General features: G+C 38.6%; 1 protein-coding gene across 1 annotated transcript in view; it reads right to left on the bottom strand.

Annotated features, from left to right (window-relative positions):
* Positions 1–452: 452 nt before the first annotated feature.
* LOC149840998 (uncharacterized) overlaps positions 453–19,044 on the bottom strand; it is a 144,957-nt gene continuing 126,365 nt past the window's right edge. Inside the window, exon 11 of the mRNA XM_090004619.1 lies at positions 453–849. Within this exon, the coding sequence (XP_089860745.1) occupies positions 779–849 (71 nt within the window). The 3' untranslated portion in view covers positions 453–778. The remainder of the gene's footprint in view (positions 850–19,044) is intronic.

Here is a 19,044-nt window from a genome sequence, read left to right as displayed (position 1 = left end):
ATCTATGGCTGTGGGCCCCTTGCAATGCTGTCATGTGCTTGGCTAGTGTCACATAGCTGGGCACTTGGGCGCTACTTTCATCTAAAGTTGAGGTAGTAGATTCGAATCCCTACCCCTCGTACCTCTGGTTTTGTTTTCAATTTCCGCCGAGCTTGAACTTTTCATTTCTTTTTTTTATTTAACAAGCCACGCTCGAACACCCCAGACTCTAAGGCTTGGGTTCGAGCTTCATCCTAACTAGCAGATTCAATTGTATCAGGTATATAATAAAATCCACTTTTCAAGATGGTGACCTAACAAACCAGCTAGACCATTCTTCCTTCTTCCTTGCGGTTCTGATAATGGCACATAAAGATCCAGCTATTTCATTTTACCTCCAGAATTACCGATTAACTTTTTCATATATTATTTCAAAAAAAAAACTTTTTCATATATTAAGTATATCTGGGTGATATCAGAACAAATTGCTAAAAAGGCAAAAGGAAAAGAAAAAAGAAAATAAAAAACAAAGGTAAAAAATATGTACAACTCTTCCTAATTATGTTCTGGATCATATGAGCCTAAAAACCTTACATTATTAAATTTCAAGCATTTTTGGATTTTTTTTCTTTTTTTTCCTCAGGCAGTGGTTGAATCACCAAAACTCAGCATTAAAACCTGTGTACCGTATTGCACTTGAGAGGGAATGCCAAGGCAGGCTGATGAAACTTTCTCGATGTTTCAGTCTGGACATTTCAATCCGTACATTCAGAATAGGCAAGGACTGCTTCAAGACACTCTAGACGATCCCAGTTGCAATGCTGGATGTTGTATTTATCTTCAATAAATTCTCCGGTATATAAACAACATCTGTTATGTGCATATTTGTGAGAATGCACTCTATGAACTTTATGATCAGCATTTTAAAGATTCATAACAATAAAAAATATCTCAATCAGCATATGCTTAAAACACAAAATTATATGCAGCTTAAAAATCAACTTGAAGCTTGAGCAGAAAATCTCCAGATGTAAACGTATGAAGGAAGACAATTTAAAATGTGGAAGAGACAATATTGCAGACTATATGTGGATTTATATTTGATACAAACGATTGTACCTACAATCTAGTTTGAATCTCATGATGCGTATTGTTTTGACAAAATCCAACCTCATATATCATGTTTTTTCGACCAAGAAAACATGTTTTTATGAGTCAGGAAAAATCGATGCCTTCCACATCTGCTGATTTTGGATTGCTGGAAAAAACTGTATAAAAGTCAGATTCCAGCTATCCAAAAGTCGGTTCCCACTAAACAAAACCTGTAGATCAGGTCTACTGTGTTAGATGTGAGAGAAAAACCTAAACAAGGGTGTTCCGCCCTTGAACATACAAACAATTGTAGCAAATCCTAACTATATATATGGACCATTAGAATATGTTAACTGGAAAATATGTGAACTATGTTAAAAATGTAAATTTATATATATATATATATATATATATATATATATATATATATATATATATATATATATATATATATATATATATATATATATATATATATATAACTAGGTTAGTTTAGCTAGGTTATTTTTTAACTTTTTTGTTGGATTTTGACTAGTCAACAAAAGGTTGATAAGTCAACCGTAGAGTTGTTGGGAGTCCACCGGCTACGACTCTGGTTTCTCTCCCTTGTAGCTGTTGTCTTGTATATAAATAGGGGTGAAACTCCCATCTCTAAAGCATGTTTTTTGCATGAGCATTGATCTATAAAATATTACTTTTATCCCTTGTGTTTGCTCCTTTAGTGGGTGTTTGTATGGGAGTCTGTCTTATGGCTTGCGCGTGTTCTCTTGGTGCTATGGTGAAACTCTTTTGAGTGTCTACATTGTTGTTTTTGGTGAACATCTACAGAGGATCTTGTTTTTTTTCTCATGGTATTAGAGCTTAGAAATAAAGTTGTTTTTTCGATGAATTGGGAAGCGTGTCACTCAAGATTTGAAAGGGATAAGGCCGCTTTTGCAAAATTTATTTAAGTGCTTGTGAGATTGTGGTGCCCTTTTTTGGTGACAGAGCGTTCGTGTTTGTGGTGGAGTGCTCGTGATTTTTTCTTATCTCGTCTTTCTTTCGTTTCTCTCTTGATCTTCTATTCTCTTTCTTTGACAATGATAATGTTACCTTAAAACCCATCAAGCTCGATCACAAATTTTGTATCATGGGCTTCTATCATTAAGCATTTCATATGGGTAAAAAGGTTGCGGGGATTAATGGATGGATCGGATTTGGAACCCAAACTAATTCTTACTAAGAAGGAGAAAAAGAAGTATCTCTTACGGAGGCGAAAAAGACTAGGCTATAGACTCTTATGAGAAAAAAAAAAAAGAGTGAAGAATGGAGCATGTCAAAATTATCTTGGCTCATTAGTAGTGTTGATATCAAGAAATAATTGAGTCTTGCTAAATTTGAACATGCAAATAAAATATGAGACTATATTAAGTGAATGTACTATACTAAAGATATTGCTTACGTTTGCAATTTGCAAGAGAAAATATTAACTACGACTCAAGGAGAAAAAAATATTAGAGAATACTTTAATGAGTTGTTCGATCTTTGAAATGAGTTGGCTCTTCTTGAGCCACAATGGCGATGTCCCAAAGATATAGAAATCCGACAAAGACAAATTGATGCGGAACATTTCTATCAATTCATTAATGGTTTATTGTCGGAGTTTGAATCTACTAAATCAACTTTCTTCATAGAGGGAAAGTCTCTTTTATTAAAGATACTATTGAAGAACTAAGTGATGAGTTGTGGAGCCTGATTCATAGTTTTTTTGCCCTTGCAGGAAGGGGTGTAAAACCCGAAAATTTTATAAAATTTTGCAAATTGGGCCTGGATCCAAATTACAGATCCAAGACCCATAAAGGGGTTTTTCACATACATTTACCTCGTAAATTTGATATGTACTTATAAGTACAATAATTTGTAATTAACTAAGTAATTCGGAGAATAATAATCATCCAATAGGAGTGCGTAGATGGGTATGGGATCCATATACCAGATCCATGTACATATATATATATTTATATATATATATATCTAAATATATATATATATGTGCATAATAATAAATAAATAATATTAATATTGGTAATACTATAGAAACATAATATATATATATATATATTAAGCGGATTCGAGGATCCACAGTTGGATCCACTTGGATCCAACTTGCGGATCCATTTTGGTGGGGGTTAAGGTTTTATTTAAAATGTGAGATTTAAAATAAATAAAATTTTTAAGTTTTTTTTTTATCCAAGGATCCACAGTGGATCCATTTGGATCCACTTGTGGATCAATTTTGTCTTGGGGCCGGGTTGCGGGTCTCGGGTTCGGACCCGAGCCCCACCCCATTTTCTTCAGCCCTGTTAAATGAAAAGGGCAACCCGATAAGGGTTGCCCGATAAAACCCTAACCCCAAAACAGAAAGGGGGGGCGCAGGGGCAGGGGGGGTTACGCAGAGCGTAACGACCCCGCGCCCATCTCGGCTGAGAAGGGGGAGGCCTGGGGCCGATAAAGGAGGGGAGTGGAGAGGGGCTCTCACCCTCTTCACTCAGCCCCATCTCTCTCTCTCTCTCTCTCTCTCTCTCTCTCTCTCTCTCTCCCTGTCTGCGGGCGCGCACCGGAGAAGGAAGGGGTCGCCGGAAAAAGGCTGCGGCAACTCGCAGCCACCAGTAGCCACCAACACCCACCAAAGTCTTCCAGCAAGCTCCCTTCTTCACGGCATCCGCGGGGAGCAGCAGCCGCAAGGGTCGTCGGAGAGTTCGCCGGAAGATTTCGTCAAGAGGTACGGGTTTTCCTCTTGATTTCGAGTGAGAAAAAGGGTGTAAATTTTGCTTTACATGGAATATTTTAGGAAAATCGTAGAGGGGCAGATTTGGGGTTTGAGGCGCCGGAACCCCAAATCGTCAGTTTTGTGAAATTTGATGCTATGGGTTATACTGGTACCTTATTGGGTGGGTTGAGGATGCTATTGAAATCAGTTTGTGGCCGATAGGCTTGTCTAGCAAAAGTTTTCTCCATTACCAATAGTCTAGTAATCTGATTTTCAGTTTTTTTTGAGGTGTCGAGTTGCATATGTTGAGATTGTGTGGCTGGTTTAGTATTGTTTAGCATAAGTGGTGCTATTACTGTGGTTTGGTAATTATGTGCAACACATGGTTGAGGCTTCTTTCGTTTCATGTATGCTTCTTGATATCGGCTGTTTATAGCTGTACTATAAAAAAAAAAAAAACATGTTGATAGGTAGTGCGATTGTGGTTTACATAAGCTTTTGAACCATGATTTTGTTAATGCATGCAAGTACATGTTTGATGATAAAACTTCAGTCTGACGTTTTCCCTATGTTTCTGTTTAGTTAATCTACTGTGCAACTAGATATGCGATACTTCTGTTTTCAAGATTTTATGGAAACGGTAGATTTTATTTGTTCTCCAGATTTTCTTTTGCTGAAAATCCCAATAACTAAGTTTGTGGCTATGATGGCAAATAAACCTCACACAATTATTTTTTTGAGATTTCAAGTGTGTTATGCAAATATTGCTCGAGTACTATTGAAAACCATTTAATCTGATGGCATGCTTCATAATAGTAGATATACTTTATGCATTTTCAGTAGCCTTTAACTCTCAAGAGGCTTAAACCGGCTGTGCATATTTGATGGAAAATTTCTGTGCTCACTGCAAAATTTGGATGGGATTATCAACATATATTTAATATCTTTCATAGTGTTTGAGTTGTTCTTATATAAATTACTCTCTTTAGCTACTAAGCTCTTGTTCATATAGTGCATGGATGTCATGGCTGTGTTTGGGTCTCCTCAAGACACTTAAATGCAGGATTGAGAGATACTTTCGTAGTTTTAGGCACATTATTTTGGACTCTTCTTTGGCCTCCAGAGCATATCTTATAACTCCTTAGAGTCATATGAAGATGGGCCAGTTGCCTGTAACTTTATGTAAGTTCTGCAAAGGAAAAAGGTTTTGTTGTTAGTATGAAATATAAATTGTGAAACAAGGGTTTACAGATTCAAAGAAAGACTTGTCTGACAGGGGGGGGATTGCCGGTTGGGTTTCGGTTGGAGTGAGGCTGAACCCTAGTCAATTAAGTCGGCCAAGCTTGAATAGCCAATTTCAAGAAAAACCTTATATAAACTAGATGTTATTTTAAATCCACAATTTGACTCATAGTGTGTGCATTTAGCTAAGTAGGTAACATGCTTGTCATGTACATGTGTGGTTATGAGTTCAAATCCTGCCTTATATAGAATTAAGTTTTTATGTATGTTCCACATGCCTATTGGTTAGGTTATGCTTATTCAGGGTGATGTTTCCTTAGGTGCTTAAACTTGATAAATAATCCTTGTTCAAAATTATTGTTGTACGTGAGTGTACTTGTGCATATACACATATGAAATTTAGATCAAAACTGCATGGTTGTTCGTATGTTTTAATTGGATTGATTCATGAATGAACTCTTGCATTTGACACGAGTGGGTGCATGTCATGAAAACATGCATTTAATGTGTGTGTGTGAATGTACGCTTATGCCTATGAAATTATTGTTTCATGCACAATTTGCATACATGAATGCGCATTGAAAAGCATGTGAAAAGAATGCATAAGTGGCATACTCTTTATGATTTTTGCTTATGCATGTGGTAATGATTAAATTAGATCATTTGTGGCTGGATGAGCCTCGAGAACCAATTGTTCTCTGTTTTGGTTATTTTGATGCATTGCAACAAATCAAATGTGAGATTTGTTGTTTTACCGCACTGTTCTATGTTGTCATGGGCGGTGGTCCCGTGAAAAGCTTAGCATGCTGATGTGCAAGCTTATGTTATTAATTCTGCATGTAAATTTGCAAATGTAAAAGAAATGAATTAATAACCAGATAAAAGAAAATAAAGAACAGTGTAATTCACTTTCTCCTTGATGTCCCTGCTCTAGCGTGGGAATCTTGGATGTTGCGGTTTAGGGGAAACCGTGAGGATACAAAAACTCCGTGTGCGTTTTGTTGCCCCTGAACCCGATATTGAGGTTCTTCTCCTGGCCACGGTTTTAGGGAGAGTCCGCCACTTTACCCGGGAGTGGTGTGTTAGTCACAGCTGTGAGTTTGTTTGGTATACCAAGAAAGTGGCGCCAGTGGATGCTGTTTTCCCTGGTGTCCCCGACTTTGGATGCTGTTTTCCAAGGTTCCGATGGATGGTGTTGTTTCCTGATATCGGTCGTGGGCTAAGTTTGGAACCCGTTAACAAAATACAAATTGTGTGTGAAGCTACCCCGGGAACCCTACTTAATCTCGGGGATTGTACCCATTTGATGTATCCGCGGGCCACTGTAATTAAAAAGAGGAACTTAAGGATGTGTGCATTTAATAGGACATGCATATGGAAAGAGGAAAACTTAAATGGAAGATAATAAATGGTTCATGCATTGCACACAAATCATACATATTCCTGCTATGCATTAGTTCATGCATATTTACCTGTTCACTTAGTTGTTTATGTTGATCATTGTATGATGTTGATCTATTTTACATTTAATTGCCTTATTGATTAAGTTGTGATCAATGTTACCTATTTCGTGTTCCTTCCTGTTAACTGTTTAATTATGCATGAATGGTTAATTGACTTAAGAATTGAGTATAATTGTATTCCTCAAAATATTACATGGATCTTATTTATGCTCTTTTTCTTATTTGATTCATTAGGGAAACCTGTACGCAGAATTCTTCGGATTTCTGACCCTCTTATTTTATTGGTTTTTCCCAGGCACAGGTGATCAGTGAAGTCGACTCGCTTCTGAGGGATACGAGGGTCACATTTGTTTCAGACGACTTCACTTACGGACAGAGTGGCTCTATTGTTATTTTCTTTTAGTTCTTCTGATTTCCTGCAGTTTGATATTTCATTTTTGACATGGAACATATTACTCTTATTGATTCATTAATAAAAGAATTCAGTGGATTGGTTATGATTGATAAATGTAAGTTGCTTTGTGGTGTGTGGTTATCCAACTGAAATTGGAACTGTAGGGACCCCAGGTCTCTGGGAAATTTTCCGCGACTCTTTAAAAAAAAAAAAAAAAAATATTCCGCATTTTTTCAAAGGTAGGAGTTGGGGTCGTTACAAGGGGGGTCTAGGGTTATAGGGGGGCAGCACCCCCCCCCCCTCCCGAAGAAAAAAAAAAATTGGGCTTATGTTTGAGACCCGGTTTCTTATGGATCAGACCCGATTTGGTTAGGGTTAGGGTTAGGGTTGTCGCCCTTGCCTTGTATATATTCTCTCTTTTCTTTCTCCCTCTTGTAACAGTCGAAGAAGAGCAATAAGATTTTTCTTTGGGCGGACGTGGTTTTTTACTCTCTCGGATTTGAGGAGAGGTTTTTCCACATAAATCTGTGTGTTCTTCCTGTATTTTGTTTGATCGTTCTTGTTCATTGCTTCATTTGGTTGTTTCTTGCTTGCGGTTTTCCTAACACTAAGTATGAAAAAAATAGACTAAAAAAGAAGACATCCAAAGATGATGATGACTTAGTCCAAGCCGTGTCTAGGCCAGAAAACTATGTTCATGCATACAAATCACCGCATTGAAGACCGAACAATGTGCAATAAGGAAGACAAGGCAATGAGTTTGAGAAGAAGAAAATTATTTGTTACTATTGTCGCGAACCGGGACATGTCAAGACATATTGTCCTAAATCAAAGAGACTCTATGAGAAGAAAGTAGCCTGATTACACAAGAGAAAAGTGAGTTCAAAGCTTCACAAAAATCAAACATCGAGAGCATGTCCTTAAATCAACTTGTAGAAGCCTTTCAACCTTTACTTAAAGGAGATCCATCAACTGGACCCGAAGTCTCTTCAGTTGGTATCTCTGACACCAGTAAGTCTCTTTGGTTTCTTGACTCGGGTGTCTCTTTTCATATGACACCAAATAGTGATATTTTATCTGAATGTCGTAATTCAAGCGGGTCAAAAGTCTTTACTGCTGATGAGACATCCCTTAAGATTAAGGGAATACAAAATTTCAAAACTGTTTCAAAAAGGTTTTCTATTCCAAAAATTAGATATATTTATAAGCTAAACCTAAATCTTTTGTCTGTTTCTCAATTATCTGACCATGAGTATAATGTTTCATTCTCTTCTATTGGTTGTCGGGTGTAGGATCGCCTGATTGGGGAAAACCATAGACAAAGAGTTTTATACTACATGGACTTTTTGAAAATACCCAAGAATACTTTTAGTTGTAATGTTTAAAAACTGAATTTGAATTTATGGCATAAAAAACTTGGACAACCTAATGTATCCAAAGTTCAGCACTTTTTAAATATAGATTTTTTTTTTAATCTTGAAAATTTTACTTGTGAAGATTATATTCTTAGCAAAATAAAAACATTTTCATTTAAGGAAAGAACTTTTGTCTCTACACGACTGCTTGAGTTAGTACATTCGGATGTTTGAGGTCGACTGCCTGTTATATCTAAGGGTGGGTTTGCATATTATTTCATATTTGTTGATGATTTTACTAAAGACAAATGGATCTATTTTCTCAAACATAAATCTGAAGTTTTTTCATATTTTCAAATATTTCACAAATTGGTTAAAAATAATTTCAACAGGATATCTCTATCTTTCACACTGATTCAAGAAGAGAATTTTTATCAAAAGATTTTAACGATTACCTGAAATCAAATGACATCACACACCAAAGATCATGTCCCTACACTCCTCAGCAAAATGGCTTAGCCGAAAGAAAACATATGCACATCATTGAAACCACAAGAACCTTGCTTATCTCAAACCAAGTACCTAAAGAATTTTGAGCCGAAGTCACATTGACTGCATTAACCTTACTTATCTCAAACCAAGTACCTAAAAATTTTTGGGCCAAAGTCACATTGACTGCAGTTTATCTAATTAATAGAATGACATATGTCTCCCTGAGAAATATATCACCAGTTGAGAAACGTTTTAAACTCGCTCCTGATTATTCAAGATTAAGAGTTTTTAGATGCAAATGCTTTGTTTTCATTAATAAAAATGATAAAAAATTCTCCTTACGCTATTTCTTATGTCATTTTGGGATATGCAAATAACCAAAAAGGTTATAGATGCTTTGACTTTAAAAATAAGAAATTATATGTTTCAAGAAATGTATCTTTCTTAGAAAAAGAAAAATTCTTTGAATCTGAAAATCCTAAGGAACCCACCGAGTATTCTTTTCTATTGGATTTAATTGTAAAGTTTGATGATAGTATTATTGATTGTGATGGATATCAGAAATGATATGATAAGTGAAGAAGAATGCCATGGTAATGAAATAAGAAAATAACAATCTTAAAATCAAGATTGTATCCAATATTCCAGGTGTAGTAGTTTCGAACATCCTTATGCACTAGAAAAGTATACTTGCGATGAAAACTATGGAGAAGTACAAACTAGAAGGTCATCTAGAATATTTAAACCCTTTTGAAAATTTTGTGTCCTACGAGTCATTTCTACCTAAATATCAAGCTTACATGCATTAAGACATTCCTATATAGAACACTCAAACTATGTTGAAGCAAAGAAACATTCAGAGCGGGTAAAATTAGATGTTTTAAAAAAGGCGAATACTTGAACTGTCTAAGATATTCCCATAAGAAAGAAACTCATATGTTATCGATAAGTATATAAGATAAAAACCAAAAGTGATAAAACTCTTGAAAGATACAAAGACAGGTTAGTTGCCAATAGATACTCTCGAGAGTATGAAATAGATTATGAGAAAATCTTTGCTCTTGTTGCTAGGATGACCACAGTTAGAACTATAGTAGCCCTCGCTTCTGTAAAGAAATGTCCTATTTATCAAATGGATGTTAAAATTGTGTTTCTAAATGAAAAATTAGTTGAAGTGTATATAGAGGCACCGCCTGGTATAATTATTCCTAAAGGAAAAGCTCATCAGGTAGATAATGCTCTATTTGGTCTTAAACAAGCCCCAAAGGCTGGGTATGAAAGGTTTAGAAGTTATACTTGATATTGATTTTCAATCTTGTCTAACTAATACAACTTTGTTTGTATTAAAAGGCTTCTAATGCAGACATCATTATTCTTCTTCTCTACGTGGACGACATCACTGGAAGTGATAAACAAGGAGTTGAACATATTAAAAGGCTTCTTCAAACTTATTTTTAAATGACTGATTTATGATTTCGAAATTTTTTTCTTGGTATAGACGTTGCTTATTCTTTTAGAAGATATTTGCTGACTCAATCTAAATTTACTTTATACATTGTTGTCAGGTCAGAGATCTCAAACGATAAGAAGGTCGACACTCTTAAAGTTGTCAATGTCAAAGTGAAGATTGATGATAGGGAACCACTTGAAAACCAAACACCTTACAAACAACTTAGTCATATCTCACAATTAGGAGGCCTTATATTACACATTTAGTTCACACAAGTCAGTTTCAGCATGCTCCCACCACTGTTCATATTGGAGCAATCTTGTTTATTATTAAATACATCAAAACCTCTACTTTATGAAGACTTTTCTTGCCTGCTTCTTCCTCTTTAGATTTACCTGCTTATACTGATGCTGACTGGAGAGGAGACCTCTATAATCGACACTCAACTATTGGTTTTTGTGTATTTTTAGGTAACTCGTTGATCCTCAAGCGATATAAGAAGCATCAGAAAGTTTCTCTCTTTTCAACAGAAGCCGAATACCGAGTCATGGCTACAACCACTATGGAAGTGGTTTGGTTGAGAAGATTGTTGGCTGACATAGGCATTCAGATTCAAGGAGCATCGCGACTATGTTGTTACAACAAAAGTTTCATCTACATTACCGGCAACCAGACTTTCTACGAACGAACCAAACATATTGAGATAAACTATCACTATGTACGAGAAGAGTACCTACATGGCACCATTAATCTTCCCAATGTTACTTCAGGATATCAATTGACAGACTTCTTCACCAAACCTCTCGTTGCTCTTAGATTTCACTTTCTCTTAGGCAAAATTTTGGTCATCCAACCGTAAGTTTGAGGGAGGATCATTAAAAAATATATATATATATATAGATATATATATATATATATATATATATATAGAGAGAGAGAGATAGGTTAGACCAGAGTTACCGGAAGCACCTAGGGTAAAGGGGAAGCGCGCTTCAGAAGCGCGAAACGTCGCGCTTCCGAAGAGTGAGGGGAAGCGCGCCCCTTTTTGGGGGAAGCATGCTTCCCTTTTATGGGAAGCTCGCTTCCCCCTCTCTTCCCCATTTTTTTTCGTTTTTTTCGCTTCCCCCTCGCTTCCGAGACAGTTCATAATTTTCTTCTAAGTGGTCCCACGCTTCCCCGCTTCCTACATTTTTGAAAGTGTCTCGCTTCCCGCTCCCGCTTCCTCAACTGGCAACTCTGGGTTAGACTAGTTAGGTTGTTTTTTAACTTTATTGTTGGATTTTAACTAGTCAACAAAAGGTTGACTAGTCAACCATAGAGTTGTTGGGGGTCATGAAACCCCCTCTCTAAAGCATAATTCTTGCATGAGCATTGATCAATAAAATATTATTTTTATCTCTTGTGTTTGCCCCTTCAATGGGTGTTTGTGTGTAAGCCCATCTTGTGGCTTGTGTGTGTTCTCTCGGTGTTTTGGTGGAACTCTTTTGAGTGTCCACATTGTTGTTCTTGGTGAACATCTTGGAAGGATCTTGTTTCCTTTCAAACTAGAGTATGAACTTTCTAACACATTTTTCATAAATCACACCGTACAGATGAGTTCAGCAGGGTCCATTTGTTAGGAATCTACCTTTGGATCATACGTTTTCAACGATTTTTGATGCTATTCATTTATGAAAGTTTTGAACCATTGATTTTTAATCGTTAAACAATCTTGCTTATGAATCATAAATGGATGATCCAAGAGCATGTTCCTATAAAACCAACCATGTAGATTACATCCTATGTCACAGGGATTCGGCCAACCAAGTGCCAGACCCGTGTCGACGTGACGCGATGCGGCACCCGGTGTGATCAATTCGACCTTGGGTCACAAATGTCCAAATTTTGGACTTTAAAAAAAAAGAGCCCGATGAAATAGGCTAAGAGGAGGATTAGGGCAAAAAAAATTTGCCCTTGCCTCCCGGCCCCAACGCTGCGACCCGTCTCCCGACCTCGACGCCGGCGACGACTATGAGCTACCACCGTCCGACGACGGCTCCTCTCCATCTCCAACCCAAGTACACATTCTCTCCTTCAATCTCTCTCTCGCCCCTCGTCTCTAAATCTCTCTTCTCGGCCACATCTCTTTCTGTCTCTCTCAATCTCTTTCCAGTTTTCCCTTTTTCCTCTGTTACTGCGTACATCTCTCTCGCTCAACTCAATCTCTTTCCCTTTACTGTGTACCACTCTCTCTCTCCCAGTCTCATTCTCATGAATATTTCAGAAAATATCAATATATTAACATATATAAACATTGTAACGACCCCAATCCATACCCTTTTAAAAATGCGGAATATTTTTTTTTTCTAAGAGTTGCGGAAAACTTCCCAGAGACCTGGGGTCCCTACAGTTCCAATTTCAGTTGGATAACCACACACCACAACGAAGTTGCAATTATCATCCATATCAACCAACTAAAACTCTTTTATTAATGAGTAATAAAATTTCAAAGACAAAGTTTTCTTCAACTGAAAGTAAAATAACAATTGCAGAATTTAAAAGAACTGAAAGACAAAAGAAAGAGCCAATCTATCCTCTACTGAAGCTGATAAGCCCAAGTGTAACTCATCCATCCCCAAATGCATGTCCAACTTCACTGTTCACCCTTACCTGTGAAAAACCAACAAAGTAGGGTGTCAGAACCGAAATTCTGAGCACAGCTACTTCTAAAGAAACAGGTGAGAGAAAAAACATGAATAAGATTTCATGCAGTGATTTGAGTGAATGCAGATATAAAATTTGCAACATTTAAATATCTATAACTACCAATAATTGCATTTCCTCACCAGTCAGGAACAGTACAGCAATGTCACATATCAATAACTAAATAACCAACCTTTCAGCATGATCTCACAAAGTAAAACGTATGCAACCACCAAATGATGTCATGATATCAAGAATGATTCAAACATGCATGATCTAATGCATAACAGAAAAATGCATGATTATGTGCAATGCATGATTTCTTCTGTTATCTTTCATTTAAGTTCCATCTTTCCATATGCATGCCCTATTAGATGCACACATCTTTAAGTTCCTCTTTTTAATTACCGTGGCCCGCGGATACACCAAACGGGTACAAACCCCGAGGTCAAGTAGGTTCCCAGGGTAGCTTAACACACAATTTGTATTTTATTACTGGGTTCCAACTTAGCCCTCGACCGATATCAGGAAACCGCACCATCCATCGGAACATTAGACCTCCACATCTAATGTCGGGGACACAAGGGACACCCAACGCCCACAAGTGCCACTTTCTTGGTACCATAAACTCACAGCTGTGACTAACACACCACTCCCGGGTAAAGTGGCGGGCTCTCCCTAAAACCGTGGCTAGGAGAAGAACCTCAATATCGGGTTCAGGGGCAACAACGCACACGGAGTTTTTGTATCCTCACAGTCTCCCCAAGACCGGATATCCAAGATTCTCATACTCCAGATGAGATATCCCAGAATGTAAATTTCACTGTTCTTATTCATTATTTTCATTTAAAGTTCATTCTTTAAGTTTGCCACACATATGCAAAAGTAAAGTGAAAACCCCGCATCCTCCCTTGCAGGAACCCATTCGGGACTCCAGCCCGTATAAACCATTAGAACAGCGTAGTAAAGTGTCAAACCATCTTATGTGGTTTAAGTGATATATTTAAAAACATAAGTAAGAGAAAACCAAACCCACGGCTCTCCAGGCCAATGATGGTCTATTTAGGCCATCGATGCATCGTATGCAAAAAAAATCATAACTTGCAATGTATGTAATAATGCCAACATAATTACAAATGCACCTTCATTCAAGCTTCCACAGTCATAGGCATGGGTGACCATTTATGTGTAAGTGTTTTCATGCAATCACTTAATATACATGCATTCATCCATAATTTCATAAGTATATGAGAATAATTATGCATGGAAATTAAACACGTCTCATCAGGTAAACACATGAAATCTTCCATTCGTAGCATGAGTTATCATCCACACACAAGCACATAAACCGGATCTAGAAATTTATATGTCAGGGCTGCACGCCTTTACATCGGGTATGCATCTATATCAAAACAACTTGCCATGCCCTATTAATAGACATCAAATACCTCACATGTTACAACTATAAAGCATGCTAACATGTGCCAAATGCATGTGCACTCATGCAATCCTAACACAATCATACGCATGTCAACCAACCCAACTATATACATATGCTGCAGGAACAGAACTGGAAAAAAATCTCCAGCATAAGCAATATTTTCATCTATTTCACCTGTATGAAATTAGTATTATGGACAACACCAACCATGACAAACAGGGTTAGCTTAATGCACGTGTATCAACATGCATTCAAGATGTTTCTCTCACGATTTCAGTGTCAGTACATCCCACGCACACACACAGTTTTATAACAGAAGTTTTATTTTCTTTTTGGCACCGAAGAAACCCACATCTATGCAATTACATGACAAGAATATCATTTTCTGTTCAATGCTGAAACAACCCACACATATGCAGTTTAGTAGGTAAAATATTTTAGATATGGTCAACATTTCATAACCACTTTCAGAACGAGTCTAGGTATTTAGGAAGATATAAAGAATACAAGCATGCTAGCATGTGTAACCCAATATTCAAAACACGACTATATAGATAATAACAAATAAAGTTATCAGCATGTACTTATTAACATTGCATTAACCTAGGTATTGTAGTTATTATTTACAAGCAGGGAACATAGCAAACTTTTAGAACATGTCCGAAACAGTAGGTCATACCTGGTTGCCCACTTAATATTAATATGCATCAATCATTCATATGCATGTATTTGAAACAAATATATTTCACACCAAATCCAACACTACCATAGGCATAACAAGGGTATAGCTATTTATTTTTTTTCCTAAGCAATTCAACTCTTTACGTAATACAAACATACTAAACACCACAAGAAAATCCAAAATGAAGAAAAACAAGTAAAACAAACAGATCCAAAGGCTATATAGCTCCAAAAACGATACCAACGTCCAAAAACATCATCTACCGAAACACCCGTTAAAAATCTATAAGATTTTCAGCAAAGGGGATCAATTGCACACACACAGGAAACCCTTTTTTTTCTCTCAGAAAAATCGAAATCACCCATCCCCTTGATGATGAAAATCCGAAAACCCCCAAAAATCCGATTGATTAGGATTTCTGTCAACCCTCATAACCTCCTCCCCTTCCTTTATTCATGCCAACCGAAACCCCCAAATCCAAGATTTGGGGTTTTTCCATGTGGGATTCAAAAAGAAATCCCCACTCCAGAATTTCGGTGGAGCCTCCCCTCAAACCCACACAGGGAATCGAACCCATGTTCGATCCCTCACCTCGATTCCAAGAAGACCCGTACCTTTCTCCGATGACTTTTCCGGCGATCAGAGACAGTCGTGGCGGGAGCACCGGGCTGGCTGGAGTCGCCCCCACTGCTGTCGTGACAGGGATGCTCGAGGAGGGCTGATGGCAGCTGGTTGCTCGTCGGCGACCTTCTCTCTTCCGGCGTGTGCGCACCGAGACAGAGACGGGAGATACGAGGGAGAGAGATGAGGGACTGAGTGGAGAGAGATAGAGGCGAGGGAAGAGAGTCCCCTCTCCACTCCCTCTTATCGGCAAGACCCCTCCCCCCTTCACGCCGAGATGGGAGGGGGAGGTCGGTTACGCTCTGCGTAACCCCCCCCCCCCCTCTTCGCCCCTTTCCTTTTTTTTTTTTTAACAACCCTATCGGGCAACCCTTATCGGGTTGCCCCTTTCTTTAAAAAGGGGTTACAGGGGGTGCGGCTCGGGTCCGGACCCGAGGCCCGTAACCCGACCCCCAAACTATATGGATCCATCAGTTGGATCCGAATGGATCCAACTGTGGATCCCCAGATAAATAAATAAAAATTTAAAATTTTATTTATATATTCTTATTATTATTATTATTATTAGTTTTATTTATTTATTTTAGATATGGATATAAAGACCATTTTATGGATCTTAGATCCACATGTTGGATCCATTTGGATCCAAACATGGATCCAACCTTAAATACTCGGTTTTTCTTTTCTTTTCTTTTCTTTTATACTATTAATGATTTATTTAACTATTATAAGTATATTTTTAATACCCCATTGTGGGTTATTTACACGTTCTTTTATGGATCCGGTAATGGATCCAAGGCCCAAATTTAGAAGAATACTCGTTATTTTCAAATAGATTTAAATAAATAAATTACAAAATTTGAGGTTATTACAAACATATCGTATAAACAATAAGCAAAAGTATTTTTATTGTGTTAATACCAAGTTAAAGACGTGATATTTAAAAAATGATAATATTTTAAAATTAATAAATAGTACTTTTTGTTATAATATTGCCAATTAAAAATATCACTAATTTATCGCAATATTTTCAAAATGTAGGTGATATTTGTGACATGCACACACACACCAGTTAAAAAAGAAAGTATAGTTGTTGGTGTTTTTCCTAAATCCGAACATGCATGTAGATACGTTTATCATGGCTTGTTACTAGAAAATATGCTTTGATATCAAATTAATTCAACCAAAACATTTGATTTTTTATCACAAAGTTTTGCTACAATATAGACTGTTAATTTTAATTGGATCTCTTTAGAAACCCATTTAAACATAAAAGATACCTAATTTAATGCATGTTTTCCATTAAATAGACTATGAAGAATATATTTGCAGTTCAAGTTAAGTGAAAAAATATGCCTGCACTTATATATATTTTTTATAATCCCATGAAAGTGTTCACTTTGCATTAATGTTATTATTATATATTTTTCTCATACCTTTCAGTATTTATTTATACGTACTACTACTATATTTTTTAGAACTTATTGTATATGTTATTGACCTTGTACTCAATATTATCAATCTTGATTGTGTGCATAATTGATTTTAATATAACATTTTTTTTGTTTTATGACTTGCGTCATCCTCATCCCCACATATAAGTTCTGCTGCTAGTGTTACTGGTAGTTGTAGTGGGAGTGTTTATTCAAATTCGTTAGTTGCAATATGTGATGAAGGGGGGCCACTATGGGCACATATGGATAAGCTTGTAAAAACTAGAGGAGGTGGTGAAAACAAGAGATTTCGATGCAAGTTTTGTGAAAGAGATTTTGTTGGGTCTTACACAAGAGTTAATGCTCATTTGTTAAAGATACCAAGACATGACATTTCATGTAAAACCCGCTTTAAAAAAAAAAAATTATCGGACCCGGGCCGGGTCGGGTCCGGACCCGACCCGAGCCCATCGCCGTTAGGGTTTTAAAACCCGAAACAGGAGGTCTTTCTCTTGTGCGCCGCCCCCCCCCACCGCGCCTTCGACCCGATAAGGGAAACCCATCGGGGTTTCCCCTTTTGTCGCCCCTCCCCGAGCTCTTTAAGAGCGTTGCAGGAGGGGAGGATCGATGCCCCGCCCCCTTCTCGTTCCCTTCAGGAGACAGCCTCGCCGGCAACCCCGACCGACGCCTCCTCCTGCTGGTCCGATCGTCACCGCTGGTGCAACCACCGCCGGCGATCCTCTCCCCAGGTATGTCGTCTCCTCCCTCTTCACCTCCCTCTTTTTCCCCCTTCTTCGGGGTTCGCAGGGAGGCCGGCAGGCTGCGCACGACCCCTGCAGCGCCCTGCGTATCCATCAGAGGCCGACAGGGGGCCTACGGGGCCCCTGTCTACTCCTTCTCTTCCCTATGAGAGATCGGGCGACCGACAGGAGGTCGGTCGTCCCCCGGTCTCCCAGACCCTCTTCTTTTAAAACCCAGCAGGAGTCGATGGCCCCTGCCATTTCTTTTCAAGCCCGACAGAGGCCTTTGGCCCCTGTCACCCTCCCCTCTGCCATGATCTGCGAAGGGGTCGGGAGGAGGCTGATGGTTCCTGCCGCCCCGATCCCTCTCTCGTCGGCAGGGGCTAGCCCCCTGCCCCTTCGGTGCTGACGGCAGGGGCTGCCTCCTTTGCTGTTTTGCTGCCATCGACAGGGGCTCAACCCCTGCCGAATCGCTGTCGTCGACAGGGGCTCGACCCCTGCCATTTCGCTGCCGTCGGCAGGGGCTCGACCCCTGTCGATTCGCTGCCATCGACAGGGGTGCGACCCATGCCGCTTCGTTGCTATCGGTAGGGGCTGTCCCCCCTGTCGATTCGTTGCCGATGGCAGGGGTTATTCCCCCTGTCGCTTCGCTGTTGTCGGCAGGGGCTTGCCCCCTGCCGCCTTAGTGCCGTCGACAGGGGCTCGTCCCCTGCCGCCTCGCTGTCATCAACAATCAGGGTTTTACTCCCTATCAGTTGTTGTCGGGTAGGGGCCGAGGCCCCTGCCATTTGTTGTTCGGTCAGGAAGGGGCCGAGGTCCCCTGTCGCCTAATTCTACCAATGCCTCAGTCGCACCATTAATTATATTAGCAAAATTGAATATTTAACACTCTTGCATATTTACGCAACATGTCTGGATCGTGCTCCGTGGCTCAACCCTCGTATTATCCTCACGCATAGGCGTACGCAACTGCACGACATCCCAAGGTAGGGTAAAGTCGCACAAAGGGCAATTGATGAACGTATTTAAGTTGAAATGATTAAGATGCCATGCTAGATATGCTTAGAGTTATATTGCTTCTGCATTGCGTATTATCATGTTTGTATGCTCATGGGTTGATGTACAATTTCATTCTTTGATTATTATTTTCCGTAGTTGTTTATGAATTTGAGGTGTGGTTTCGTACTTTTTGAAATACATATGCCCTTGTTTGCATGTATACATTTCTG

Source organism: Nuphar pumila, chromosome 4 (genome assembly GCF_984573655.1).
Source record: "Nuphar pumila chromosome 4, dmNupPumi1.hap1.1, whole genome shotgun sequence".
Taxonomy (NCBI): domain Eukaryota; kingdom Viridiplantae; phylum Streptophyta; class Magnoliopsida; order Nymphaeales; family Nymphaeaceae; genus Nuphar; species Nuphar pumila.
This window is presented reverse-complemented; position numbering and strand designations above follow the sequence as displayed.